Genomic DNA, 12,679 nt, shown 5'->3' on the forward strand with positions numbered 1-12,679 from the left:
GTCCCGCAAAGGGGATTTACCGGGCCCTCCAAGGTTGGAATGGCCAGGTAAGTCCCCTTTTGCGGGACCCGGACCTGGTACTCGGTATGGGGGTAGCCATGCCATTAAAAGCGGCATGGCTACCTCCATACTCGTAATGAGGCCCGGTGTCACAAAAGGAATGAATAGCCATTTGCATACGTGGGCCACTTTTTCGTTGGTGCCCGAGACAATTGTATGGGCCAGTCCGACCCTGGTACTAGCCCCCTATGCGCTAAAGATGGTGCTCTTGTGTGTGGCTTCCATTAGCAACTAATTCCCTCCTGAATGCTGCACCCCACTAATGTGACCTCACGGCAGAGGATAATGGAATTCATGATGAACTGCTGTGACCTCACACCAGAGGGGGCATTTTATTTTGTCAGCTATCTCCCACCACCACCTGTTAGTGTATTGTGAGGTCAGAGGGCACGGAACTTGGTATTCTTTGTGTATATAGTAACCTCGCTCCTCCACCCCAACGCATAAGGGAGGGATCCGTGGCCACAAAAACCAGAACGTTGGCGATGGGAGTGTATTCCACTCGGAGCACACCCAGAGTCCCTTGGTGGCAAGGGTCACTGCATCTGATGGCTACCTACCTATAATCCCATATATTTTTTGTTTTATATCCCCTTTATCATAACAAGCCTGGGTGCTCACACCAGTGCAAGGTTTTGGCATTGTATGCCCAGGTAATCCCCTAATTATCCAGGCGACATTATTACCGGATACCCACACAGCATGCCCTTGGTGACCATGCTTGGCCCAGTCCATCTCCTTAGCTGTCTGCCATGGACATGAAGACCATTGGCCATTGGGAGCTCCCCAAATCAGCCCAAAAAAGAACCGGTAACACACTGAGCACATATTGTGGGCTCCCCATATCTGGTAGACCACCACGCGGCAGTGGTCGCTTTTGCACTCCACCCCCCGTCCCCCTTTGTCAATTGTCCGCCTTCTGATGTTAGTTGGACAAACGAGCTGCTCCTATATAACGCTGTATTTAGTCAAACATTTGCACGTTTGCAACACACCCTGAGCGGTGGACCCCGATTTCTGATTCCATGCTTTCTGTCTTTTTGCCGCAGTGAAGAACATTCCAGGCTTGCGGCACGGAAGTACGCACGCGTCGTTCAGAAACTGGGGTTCCCCGCCAAATTCCTCGACTTTAAGATCCAGAACATGGTTGGAAGCTGTGACGTGAAATTTCCCATCCGATTGGAAGGTTTGGTCCTCACTCACCAGCAGTTCAGCAGGTATGGCGGGCCCTGTGGGGGAACCGTGCAGGTTCTATTCTGAATTCCGGTTCCGGTTGTTGCTCCCGCCATCTATGGGGAAGCTAGCGATGGGTGCGGCAATTCATTGCAAGTCCCCCACTCTACCAGATTAGCACAAGGCAGAGGCCTGGAATCGGGGCAAGGAAGCCAGGGTGGCCTAGATGGCCCTGCTTAGTATCTAAAGCTCCTAGTAGGCAAAAGGCTGCGGGCAGCTGTTATTCCCAGTTTAATCTCCACCTTCTTTAGATCCGTTTGGCGCAGTGTTCTGCTTTTTCCTGCTGTTCACTTTTGCCAAATCTAAGTTTTTATGGGACACTTGTCCCCCACTCTGGATATGCTCTTTTAAGGCCTTGTCCCATCTGTTGTTGCACATGTTCAAAACCCTGCATACCTGCTTCCTCCTTTCTTTCAGTACCTCACCTTGACCTTTTCCAACCTGACACCCCTTCGACCTGTCCTCTGCGCAGTATGCCAGGCGCGACAACCCCTGCCTTCTCTCCCTCGCCCAGTTGCGCCCCCCCCACCCACATTTCCATAAATCCCTCTGCAGGCAAGACAAATGCACCCCCTAATAATTTGCTGGCTCCCCCTCTGCAACCTCTTCACCATGCTTCTAGTCCGATCATTACATTTCGGCTTATTACTATGTCAACGTTTTTAAGATGGCATTACATTTCCCATAATGCAGCTTCAGTGCCCACATGTGCACCTGAACACCCGGGGTCTTCCTTCGCTTTTACTTGCTCTTTCCATCGCGGCCAATGTTGCGGTTTCTGTGCTGCCGCGCCATAATGCTCTCCTCTCCTGACCTTTGTCACCTCGTTCCTCCTCTCACTGGACTCCTTTGCGTGACTGTCTTGTGGCGACATGGCTAACCGAAGGGTCTCAGACTTTCATTTTTTTTTCAAAGAGAACTCAACATGTATAAGACAAAGCAGGGTTTGAGGAATAAAGCAAAGCGTTCAAACACAAATGGTGAGGAAGACGATCCCTGTGAGAATAACACAAGGGTAAGGTGCACTTCACCTATGAAGTAAAAAGGTGCTACAAGTACAATAAGCCCTCAAGTAAACTCACGTTTTCCTGAATCAAAAAATTCCTTAAAATAGGGAGTTGCATGAATCAAAGGATGAAATTAAGAAAATAACTTGGTCCTTCCCTTAAGTGGAAGAGTGTTGGGGTTAAAATCTCTAAATCACAGTCCGTCCTTTCTTCCGTCTCGCAAAATTCAATGGCACCAATGTTTATATGACTACATTTTCAACTAGACTTTTTGTTCCATATGCGCCAGGATTCAATTCAGTTTGTTGTGTGCGCGTTTATAAATGTTTCAAAATTCAATTCCATAACATAACAAAGTCCATCAATTCAGAGAGGCCTTCTCCCATACCTCCTCGGGTAGACCAGCAACAGGGCTGCTTATGCGAAAAATTCTAACTGTGACCTGTAGTTGCCCTGTATCTGAAGGGCTGCTTGTTTGTTTAGTATTTATTATGCGCACCAGACCCTAGGGTATAAAGGCGCAGGAGATAAGAAAACGTACAGCTTTTTGCAAGGTTGCAAGTTACAGAATGTCATACATGTGAAAGGTTAACAAGTACTAACTAGAAAAATAGCAGTCATAGATATCTGTTGTGGCAGGCATGTCATTTAAACAAACCAGCGACGGTTCATAACATTTGTCTCGATCAACCAACTAATCGCATTTTGCCTGAATTTGGTAAAGGATTTTTCTGTTCTTAATGTGACGGGTAACTCGTTCCACAATTGCGCAGCTTTGACAGGGAAGTTTGTTCCACCTATACTGGTGAGTTTGAATCGAGGTACTTGAAGGGGATTAGTGTTGGCTAGTCTAGTTTGTCTAGTGGATTTCGTTCTGGAGAATCTGTCGGGTAAGTATTGAGGGGCTTTGTTGTTTAAAGCTTTGTGTGTGAGGCATACCGTTTTAAGTCTAATTTTCTCGTAAGTGGTAAGCCATTTGTGTTTCCTTCTTGTTTCTGAGATATGTTCTCAATTGGGGATGTTCAGTGCTGCTCGAAGCACATTATTTTATTATATCTGAATTTTGTTGATGGTGGATTTGGTTGCCCCAATGTACAGGGCATAACAGTAGTCTAATTTAGAAATGATTAGGGCTCTGGCTAAGGTAAGGCAACTATTCTGGGATAAGAATTGTTTCTCAGCTCTAATAAGTTTACATGTGTAAGCTGTTGAGGAGGCTAGAGTGTTTACCTGTTTGGTAAAGGAAAGGGTAGAGTCAAGGTAGATGCCTAACGTTTTTACCTCTTTAGCTACTTGGATGCAATTTTCGGCTTAGTTTATTGAGGAGGGAGGAGGTGCCCAGGATAAGGAGCTCTGTTTTGTCATCCTTCAGGCAGAGGCCGTGAGTGGCCATCCATGCCTGAACGATGCTGTAGATTCTGTTCACCATTGCTAGGTCTTCGCCGTAGTCCCCTGAGAGAGGAAGGAGGATCTGAGTATCGTCTGTGTAATTAGTGTAGGGTTAAGAGAGGGATCAGCTGGTTCCTGCTCCTTGGTTCCTTATCAGTCCTCTGGTTGATTCTTCCCTCTTTCGTCCTCTCTTGGTGGTTTAGTATGTTGCCCCAACCTGCTGATGGGCTTCTAAGTTTCCACCTATCGCTTTCCTCCACAGCCTCTAACTTCTGTCTCTCTTCTGCTTCAGGAGTCACTTGTGCCCAAAGTCCTGTTGAGCCCCATGCTCCTGTTTGACCATGCCCCTGTGTTCTGGGGCCGTTGTCAGTCTCTTGACTTCGCCCTCTTAAGCCCTCCATGCAGTGTTCTCACGTCTTACTTGTTTATTTATATAGCGCACCAAACCCGAAGGTAACTGGGCACAAGCAGTACAAGTAGGCTTTAGGCTTAGTTTACAAAGTTACAAAGGTTACAGAGTACACCACATATAAGATTACATTGAATAATGTTAGCGAGGAATACATTTACAAGGGTTGCAAGTAGAAGAGTCGCTGTTTACAGTTAAAATATTTGTGTGACAGCAGAGTTGGGGTATATACATATAAGAGTTAGCAGGATACGTGGTAACGAGAGGGGGAAGGGGCAGGCCATATTTAACATACATTGGTTGTTTGCATAAATGGGTAAGAAGAGAAGATACAGTGGTATTCTTGTGGTTAGGTTCTGGGTTGAGCGTCTTTAGTTCTAAGCCAAGTCTGAATGTTACGTCGCAAACTAGGGTAGGTTTGATCGGCCCGGAGTGAGGGCGGGAGTGAGTTCCAAGTTTGTGCCGCCATAACTGGGAAACCTCTGCCGCCAGATTTGGATACGTTGAAGCGTGGTACATTGAGGCAGCATGAGTTGGCAGTCCGGGTTGGGTGGTTGGTAGTTTTTCTGACTATCCGGTTAGTGAGGTATTGTGGGGGGGGGGGGTTGGTTGCTCTTTTACCTTTGTCCCTGAGGTGTTGACTTCTCGGGCGGCTCAGCCACCCCATGCCCCTTTAAGGCTTAGGCGAAGCTGCAGGGGGTACTCTCCTTCCACCTGGGTCAAACCGCTTCCTCCAGGCAGCTTCCAGGCAGGTAGTGCTCCAGGGTAGTCCAGGCTCCTTCTCCCAGGCAGAATCTCCTCCTTCAGGGTACAGCTCCTCTTCCCTTCCCCAGCACCTGGACAGAAATACAGGGAACCTGACTGAGACAAGTTGAGAGTGAGCTGGCTTTGCTTTTATAGCCAGTTTGGTTTATAGCCTGCTGGCTGATGATTGGTGGAAAACCCTGCTTACAGGATTGGTAGGTAGGGAGTTTCCACTCTGGTGCCCTTGTGTTAGATGCTCTCTCCTGATTGGCCTGTCGGACGTCTGTTGTTTTAAATATTATGATTTCACTTTATTTCTTTTATTTAATCATCTATTACCTTGGGCCTCTTTAAAATATGATTTGTCCGTGTCCTGGGGCTCAGACTCTTATTTTATGAATTTAGGTACACCCTTGCATTCCCCTAATTTCCTCTTTGGGGATTTGAACCCGGGTCCTCCCACAGGTTCTAAGGTGTAGCAAACATCCTGGACTTGTGCTGGCGCTGCCGAAGCAAAAGTCTAGGGCCTTTCCCCTGAGGTCTTGCAGCACCTCTCTGCCAGCGTCTCTCCACTTCTTTCCTGTAGCACTCAGAAAGCTGCTGTCCTGGGTCTTGGAGCTCCACTCTAGGCACGCTGCGGGGCCGATGCCTTGCCGTAACCTCCATGTGGCATGAGTCGTATCACCACTACCGCTGTCTTCCCCAGTGTCCTTCACCAACTGCTAGGTAGTCGCGGATACGTCTATTGTGGAAGTCACGGCACCGCGATTCAGCAATCTTCCACCTCGGATAGCATGACCCTTAGGGTTGGAGCCGCTCCAACAACTGTGCAGCCCTTCATATAGCTTCAGCCTTCGCAAAGTCCAAGCATCCCACAGCGCTCTCTAGGCCAGTTCTCGACCAGTCTTCATCTCTGCCTTCTGTCTCATGTCTACAGAGCATCCTGCTCGGTCACTTACCTCGTTCCTCCAGCCCTTACCCCATAGACTGAAGGAATACAAGGACGTGTTCTTACTGGTCTAATTGGTTTATTGATCTCAGTCCCTCCTTATTCCCCAGCATTTGCAGTGTCTGAGCCCTCAGCGCATTGTCCAGGGAGGGGAGGTGATGAACACAGGCCATCATCTTGGGGTTTAATTTCCTCTTTCTCTGGAACTGTTAGGCCAGCAGTTTCGGTACTCTGCTTTCCAGTGTGGAATGGCTGGTTTTCTGCTTATCGCAGGGTCTGCATATAACAGATACGTACATTTTAAAGTGTTTTTAGCTTATTAGAGTGGAGGTGCCCCCCACACGTTCGACCTGTTTTCAACAAACTTATTGCCCACACAGCTCCCCAGTCCATTGTTGAACTGGGGCATACCATTCAAATCCCCATGGTTGGCAAGGACCTTCTGGTTCATGCACAGCGGGTCTTCGCATGTGGGCTTTGGGTGGCATCTCAGGCAGAGCCCCAGCGTCCTTATTCCCCACAGTTAAAAATGGGCACTGCACTAGCAAGTCGAAGCAATAGTTTGAAGAACACTACGAATCCGAGTAAACGCGTGTCCCTGGGCATTGTTGTGGGTATTGTTATGACTGACTAGTGACCAAAACAGTCAACGATGGCGCCGGTTCCGCTGAGAATTGTTTGAATCAGTTTTCCGTGATCACATTGCCCTCCTTATCCTCCATGCCATCCTTGTCCTCAAAGTGGGAGTGAACAGGAGTGTCTGGAACACAAGAGCTGATGGAAAACAGAGCATGTCACACTTTCAGTAAAGAAACACACATGCACAATTCCTATGCTGGTTTTCTGTACTTTGTTGTCGTCGTCATTCTCCTTCATGTGGGCTTCATTGTAAATAACACACCTAGAGGATCTCTATACAGGGCAGGGATCCTGGAAGACACTTGCAAGACATGTACATTAGTCATTTTTATTCATTTAAAATTCACAAGGAGTCAAAAAAGCAAGTGAAAGTCACTGGCGAGGCTGTTGCTGCAAAAGAGGGCGGGGACACAAAAGAGTGTCACGTGAGTTTGGGGTCTATTCTCAGTTGTTATACTGTGCTCATTGCCACTGGAGTGGTGTTGAGGCGCCAATGCTTGTCAAGATATGCTGTTGCATCCCTGCCCGGGGTAACCAGATCTTGATCTGTGGAGTAAGTTCAAAGGTGAGGCGGTGGGCGAAAGCGAGAGTAAGGGTAGAAACGCACTTGCAAAGATATGCATGGGTAATTGCAAGGACTGTTTTTTTTTGTTGGCTATAAAGTGGGTTTTCACAGGACTATTTGTGAGGTATGCCGATAGTGCCTGGCAAGAAATTAACTTGGGTTGCATGCAATCATTTACGTAGTACTCCAATGTGCAGGATACTTTGTGCACGCAGCTAGTACACCTTTAAGCTAGGTGCTTTGCCATGTGGGGTGGAAGCCTTGTATGTTTATACTAGTGTGATGTACAGTGATTGCCCCTTGGTCTGCTCTATTGTGGTATTCTTGGGATTCCTCGACATTGCTTTAATGTCTTTGTATACATTTTTTACAGGCAGCCATGAACACCCAGAGTCAGTCAACCACCCCTTTGTGATGCATCTAATCCTGAGACTACTGTCATCTAGAACTTTAAATTATCGTCTCCAAGTCTTTGCCTATCTGGAATGCATTATGCCCCAAAATAATACATGGGGGTGGGGGGGGGGGTGGCGGGGGGGAATGGAGTGGGGGGGTGATTGGTACTACAAATTCAAACCCAAATCTCTTACTAATATCTTCCCAAAAGTACTTTATTCTCGCATGTGGCCTTCCTATGTAGTAAGTGTGCTTCCTTGCAATAGCTCCTTAAGCATTGTTTCTTTGCTACTGAAAACCTTTTCAATGTCTTTGGTACAGAGTTTGAATAATGTAAAGCAGAGCTGTATTTTAGGCCACTTGGTATAAATGATGAATCTTGCCCTGAACCCCAACGAGGGACTCTTATAATACGTCTGACCAATAGTGCCGAACAATCTCTGCTGGTGTTAGGTGTTATGTGGCTATCTCTAAGAATGTACATCTCCCCAGGTACACTGAAAATGGGGCAAGTCCTGCAATGGTTCCCCACCTCGTTCTCCAACAGAGACCAACATGTCCAGATGGGCTGCAACAGATACTAGAGCCACCCTGTAACCGGAGTTCCCCAATGCTCCGTTGAACCTCTGAGGGAACCCCTTGATGTCCTGATAAATCAATCCGCAGATGACGATCCCAGAAGAGTCATCAGGACATCTGTTGACTCAGCACTCTCTGCCCCCATTCTCTAAGACTGGATGTCCATGACCTACTGCGTAACTCAACAAACGACCACTCCACTGAGCATGCTCAAGTCCAGCATTGGCTGACTGACATGAAGCTCGAATAGCTGTTAAAATGAGTGATCCCGACATGAATAACCCCCTGGATCAAAATGAAAAACGCAGGGTCCACTTATACCGGCATGAGGGCGGCACTCCGTATCCACCACTAACACTAGCGGGTGGGTTCTTCGGTGTCACTTGGGATTTCTTTGTGGGGTTTCATCCCACCCTCCTATCCCATGGCAATTCTGAAATAAATATTCTTAATTATTCCTCCTCGCACATTTTTGCCTCTCATGTGGCTCTCGTTTTCAGAGAGATGGCTCCAATATTCCATCTATTTAAGCTTAATGGTCCTCTCAAATGTCTATCTTCACCGCTGAATGCCTTCTCCTGCATCCGCTCTACCTCCCACATCTTTCCGAAGGGCTCTCAAGTTTTTCTTGGATCATTCCTCTTATGTTCTTCTGCCCACAGGGCCAGGGCGCCTCACTCTTAGGGGGTCCCCTTGACCTCGTCTATGCTTCTCTTTAGATGTCCTCAGTCTCGCGGGGCTTTTCTCTGTTTTCAGTACCAAGCTTCCTCTGGGAAATTGGAACATCCATGCTTCCTCTTGTGCAGTATTTTCAGTTTTGCTGGGTATAGTGGTATGTACTTGACCATTTTTTCTGTTTAAGGTCTGTGTTCCACGATGAATGGGTTTCCTTAAGCTTTAAGTCTCTGAGTTTAGTCAAAGGAATATTGGGTTTTTTAAATCTCCCCCCTTAACTGACTCTTCTTGCCACATCAAGGGTTTGATTGTGTTCCCTGTACTCGAGAAAACTGGCCATCACTGCTTTTTTTATTGTTTGGTCCAGGCATAGCCCAGTTGATTGGACTTTGTAAGCCCTTTCATTGGTGAACCAGTTTTATAACCTTCCTTGTTGGACTGTCAAAAGAAAATGCACCATTCTTCGGCCATTGCTTATTTTGACAGGACAGCCAAATGGATACTACATATTTGGGACCTACTTGCTGCGTCCTCTGGTCTTTTCTCCATTATTTCGGTGGTTGTGGGCAGGCAGTAAATGCTCCTGAAGGGTTAGTGCTTTTTACACTGTCTGACACCCTCAATTCTGCGTTATGAGTTTAGCTGACCCTTCCCACGGTCACTTCTTCGAGCCCCTCACCGATCTGGTTTTCCAGTAATGCTCATGAGTCATTAACATCTGTGAGTGCTTCTGCCATCATGGCTTTCAATATGCCTGCTGTTTTCCCTGACATCCTAGATGTGCCGTCCAGATGCCGGCGCCACTTGACCTGTTTGTCCACTGATGGTTGTGAGGAATAGGAAATGTGAGGCAGACAACTTTGTGACGATTTTTCAAAAGATGCCGCCTTGCTATCCCTACCCTAATGAGGATTTCCCTGTCTAGAATCAACTCAATCTCTTAACAAAAGGTTTCTGTCCCTCAAACATACACCAACTTAACAAGGTAATATATTGCAGTTCAAAAGCAACACATATAACAGTTAAATACACATCATAATAACTGTTTCTCCTTGTAATCTGGGTGAATTCCCCTTGCCCAGATTCAGGCAGGATTTTGATCAGTTCCAAAAATGTTAAAGAAATCCTGTCTCGTAACAAACTTCCACTTCAGTTCCCTTTTTGTTCCAACTTGAATAGAGTTCCAACTTGTATTCAACCAACAGTTCACAAGTGTTGAACAAATTGTCCTCGCGAAGATACAACTTCTTTTCACCAGCACAGATGTTAGGAAAGATTTCGTAATTGTAGGTAATTTTCCTTCCATGTGGCAACCCCTAAACTTTTTGCTGTTGTTTTTCACCTTGTTCTCGACTTTGCCAGAGAAGTGCAGCCTTCTGCCGCACTCCTCTGGGCTTTCGCTCCTTTCTTACGGGGAAACTGACATGCCCTTAAGACAGTCAGTACCGGGAAACGCTGTTTTCTGTAGTTTCTTTTATCATGTTGCGGCTTTCGTGCAACATGACACAAGAGGGCACTGTAAGCTAAGTTACAGCTCTCTTGGGTCCCTAGCCTTCTACAGGCCCTAGATACTCGTTTAGGATTGTAACTGATCGGTGCAAGTGGTTCATGGACGGGAATGGTGGCAGCGATCGTTTCTTGTGTTTTGAGCTCCTTTTGGCGTTCTAAGCGCGTTTCTCGCGCTTAACCCAAAATGGTGGCCTGGCTCCCAAAATGGCCAGACCACAAGGCTCCTTTGTCCTGTCCGCTGACCGTCTTGCTCCCTTCACCTTCCCCAGGTCGAGCCGACCCGGGGCCTTCCTTATTTGGGCATGTACTTTCCCGCGAAACACGGATGCTTTCGCGGGCTTCTACATGTCTTGTGTGTGCCTCCAGGATGTGGGCTGGGATGTCTGGTCCCAATACACATCCTGGGTGCCAGAGAGTCTAGGGTGGTGTGAATGCCTGGGACCACCGTGGTCCGTGATTGGTCCACGAATGGTGTGAGTGTTGATGAGCGGATCTCACATTGGGTCCCCTCCGTTTTGGCGCGAAGGGAACCGTGGATAAGAGGGGGCTGGAAACACCACTACCATGTCGATCTCCTGAGTTCTCACGAAAGAAGGAATACAGGAGCCAAGTATCCTGCAACCAAGAGGCTGGACCGAGGAATCGCTGGTGACCCGCTGAAGGACTGCTCCTCTGCACTGCTGTCGCCTTGTGAAACCCTTTTCACCTTTGATCGAACCAGAAGGCCTGTACTGGTACTTCAACCCTTGGAATAGCGGGGACAGCTATTCTCGGCATCTTCACCATCTCCTGCCAGTAAGCCTTCGGAAGCGTCTCTGGGCCATCCAGCTGACTGACCAGCTTACACGGGAGTCTTGCTCTGTAACCGCCGCCAGGTTGTGTAGTATTTCGAGTCCTTGTCACTCACACGCTTCGTACACTTGGCGTTCCCAGGTCTGAAGTGAGTAGTGTACATTTGGCTCAGATACACACAGCCGCTCCGTTGCCCTGCTGTGGTAACAAACTGTGCGGGTTTCTTCGATTGGGACGTCTTTTACTCAACTCTGCTGCTGCAGACTCAACACGACAACGAGACGTTCCCTGCTCTTCTGAACCTGCCAGCGACTGAAACTGACGCGGAGAAGCCTGGGTCTGCTTGCATCGGGGACTGGTGAGTAGCATAGCTAGGAACTGGTCGCCCTCCTGCAGGAGCCCATAGCTTTTCCCCGCTGTGTCAAAACAGCACCCTTTTCCGTACTCGCGCTCTGCTTCTGCCCACAGTGGAGGCTGCGCTTGAGTCGCGGAACTTGTTCTTCTTCATTTGTGCACTAAACTGAACTGCCTGATTTCCTTCGAAGAGACTCCCCTTTTGCCCGTTGGCACCAGCGTGTGCAGGTACTTTTGAGCACAAGGCTCCACTCTTCGCAGGGCTCGGACTTCCTTCTAGTTAGGTGCCTCTGAAGGCGGACTGGGTCTAAGCATTATTTTGCACTGCCTGTTTTCCCTCCCTTTTAGGTGGACTACACATTTCGTGCATCTAACGCTTGAGACTTGTTGTATTTGTATATATATTGTATTGGTATGGTATGTGTTGGTTTACTAGAGTTGTATTGTGATTTCTCGCTACGGTCATTGTTTTAAAGGCCTTGGAATAAATGTGTATGTATTTTTATTATATAACACCTGTTTGGAGTAGTTTGTAAGTGTCCTTGCTTTGTGTGCTCATTGCGGGCTTTCAGTCACCCTCACCCCTCTTGAGACCTAGTCTTGACCGCCGCGATCGCTACCTTGATTGGTCTGGCTCGTCCAGAGGTTACCCTGTTCCAAGTAATTAGGTTGGCCTTCTGAACTTCTGCGCCACCAGGACAGAGTTCAGAAATCCGTCTTAACAACATACTCTTTCCTTACTTCAATGGTTTCAACAAAAAGGTTGTTGTCAGGATATTTCTGCACCAGTTCACAAAACCACTTGTTTGACAATGTTCATAACTTCTGCAGCAGTTCAGACAACACTTGCTTCAATGATATTAATATGCATCAATCCACAAAAAACACTTTAGTGGTTCTTCAACTTCTTGAAGATTCTTAACCACATCACAGTACTTCAATGGCTTCCACCTGGTCCACTCACCTGCCAGACCTACTAAGACGAAGCTCTCTGCACTGGTGTACTCTCCTGCCAGAACAGATCAAAATATTACAAGGTTCTCTGACCCGGTGTACTCTCCTGCCAGGGCAGAATAAACTACTACTTGCATGTACGTCTGTGGTAAAGGTAAAACAGGGTAGCAATGTAATTGGCTCAGCATCATCAAGTATAATAAACTCTTCAAGGGAAACCAGAACCACACTGGTGCTATTTGTTACACCTGTGTGATTGCCACACACTCTGCAGACCATGCTCCACTCCTTCCGAATCTTTTCTTTCAGAAGGGCTGCTTTCCTGACACTCTTGTTTCTTCTGTTTTGCATTAACCAACTGCTGATCAGGATTCTGTTCACTTTCACGCTTCTTTGGCTTTGGTAATGTTGGTTTAAGCTATTTT

General features: G+C 47.4%; 1 protein-coding gene across 1 annotated transcript in view; it reads left to right on the forward strand.

Moving 5' to 3' along the window:
- Positions 1–12,679, forward strand: part of TBPL2 (TATA-box binding protein like 2) — a 135,683-nt gene that overhangs the window by 25,104 nt on the left and 97,900 nt on the right. Inside the window, exon 5 of the mRNA XM_069638450.1 lies at positions 1,110–1,277. Within this exon, the coding sequence (XP_069494551.1) occupies positions 1,110–1,277 (168 nt within the window). The remainder of the gene's footprint in view (positions 1–1,109; positions 1,278–12,679) is intronic.

This window comes from Ambystoma mexicanum, chromosome 14 (assembly GCF_040938575.1).
Source record: "Ambystoma mexicanum isolate Mex_15411 chromosome 14, UKY_AmexF1_1, whole genome shotgun sequence".
Taxonomy (NCBI): domain Eukaryota; kingdom Metazoa; phylum Chordata; class Amphibia; order Caudata; family Ambystomatidae; genus Ambystoma; species Ambystoma mexicanum.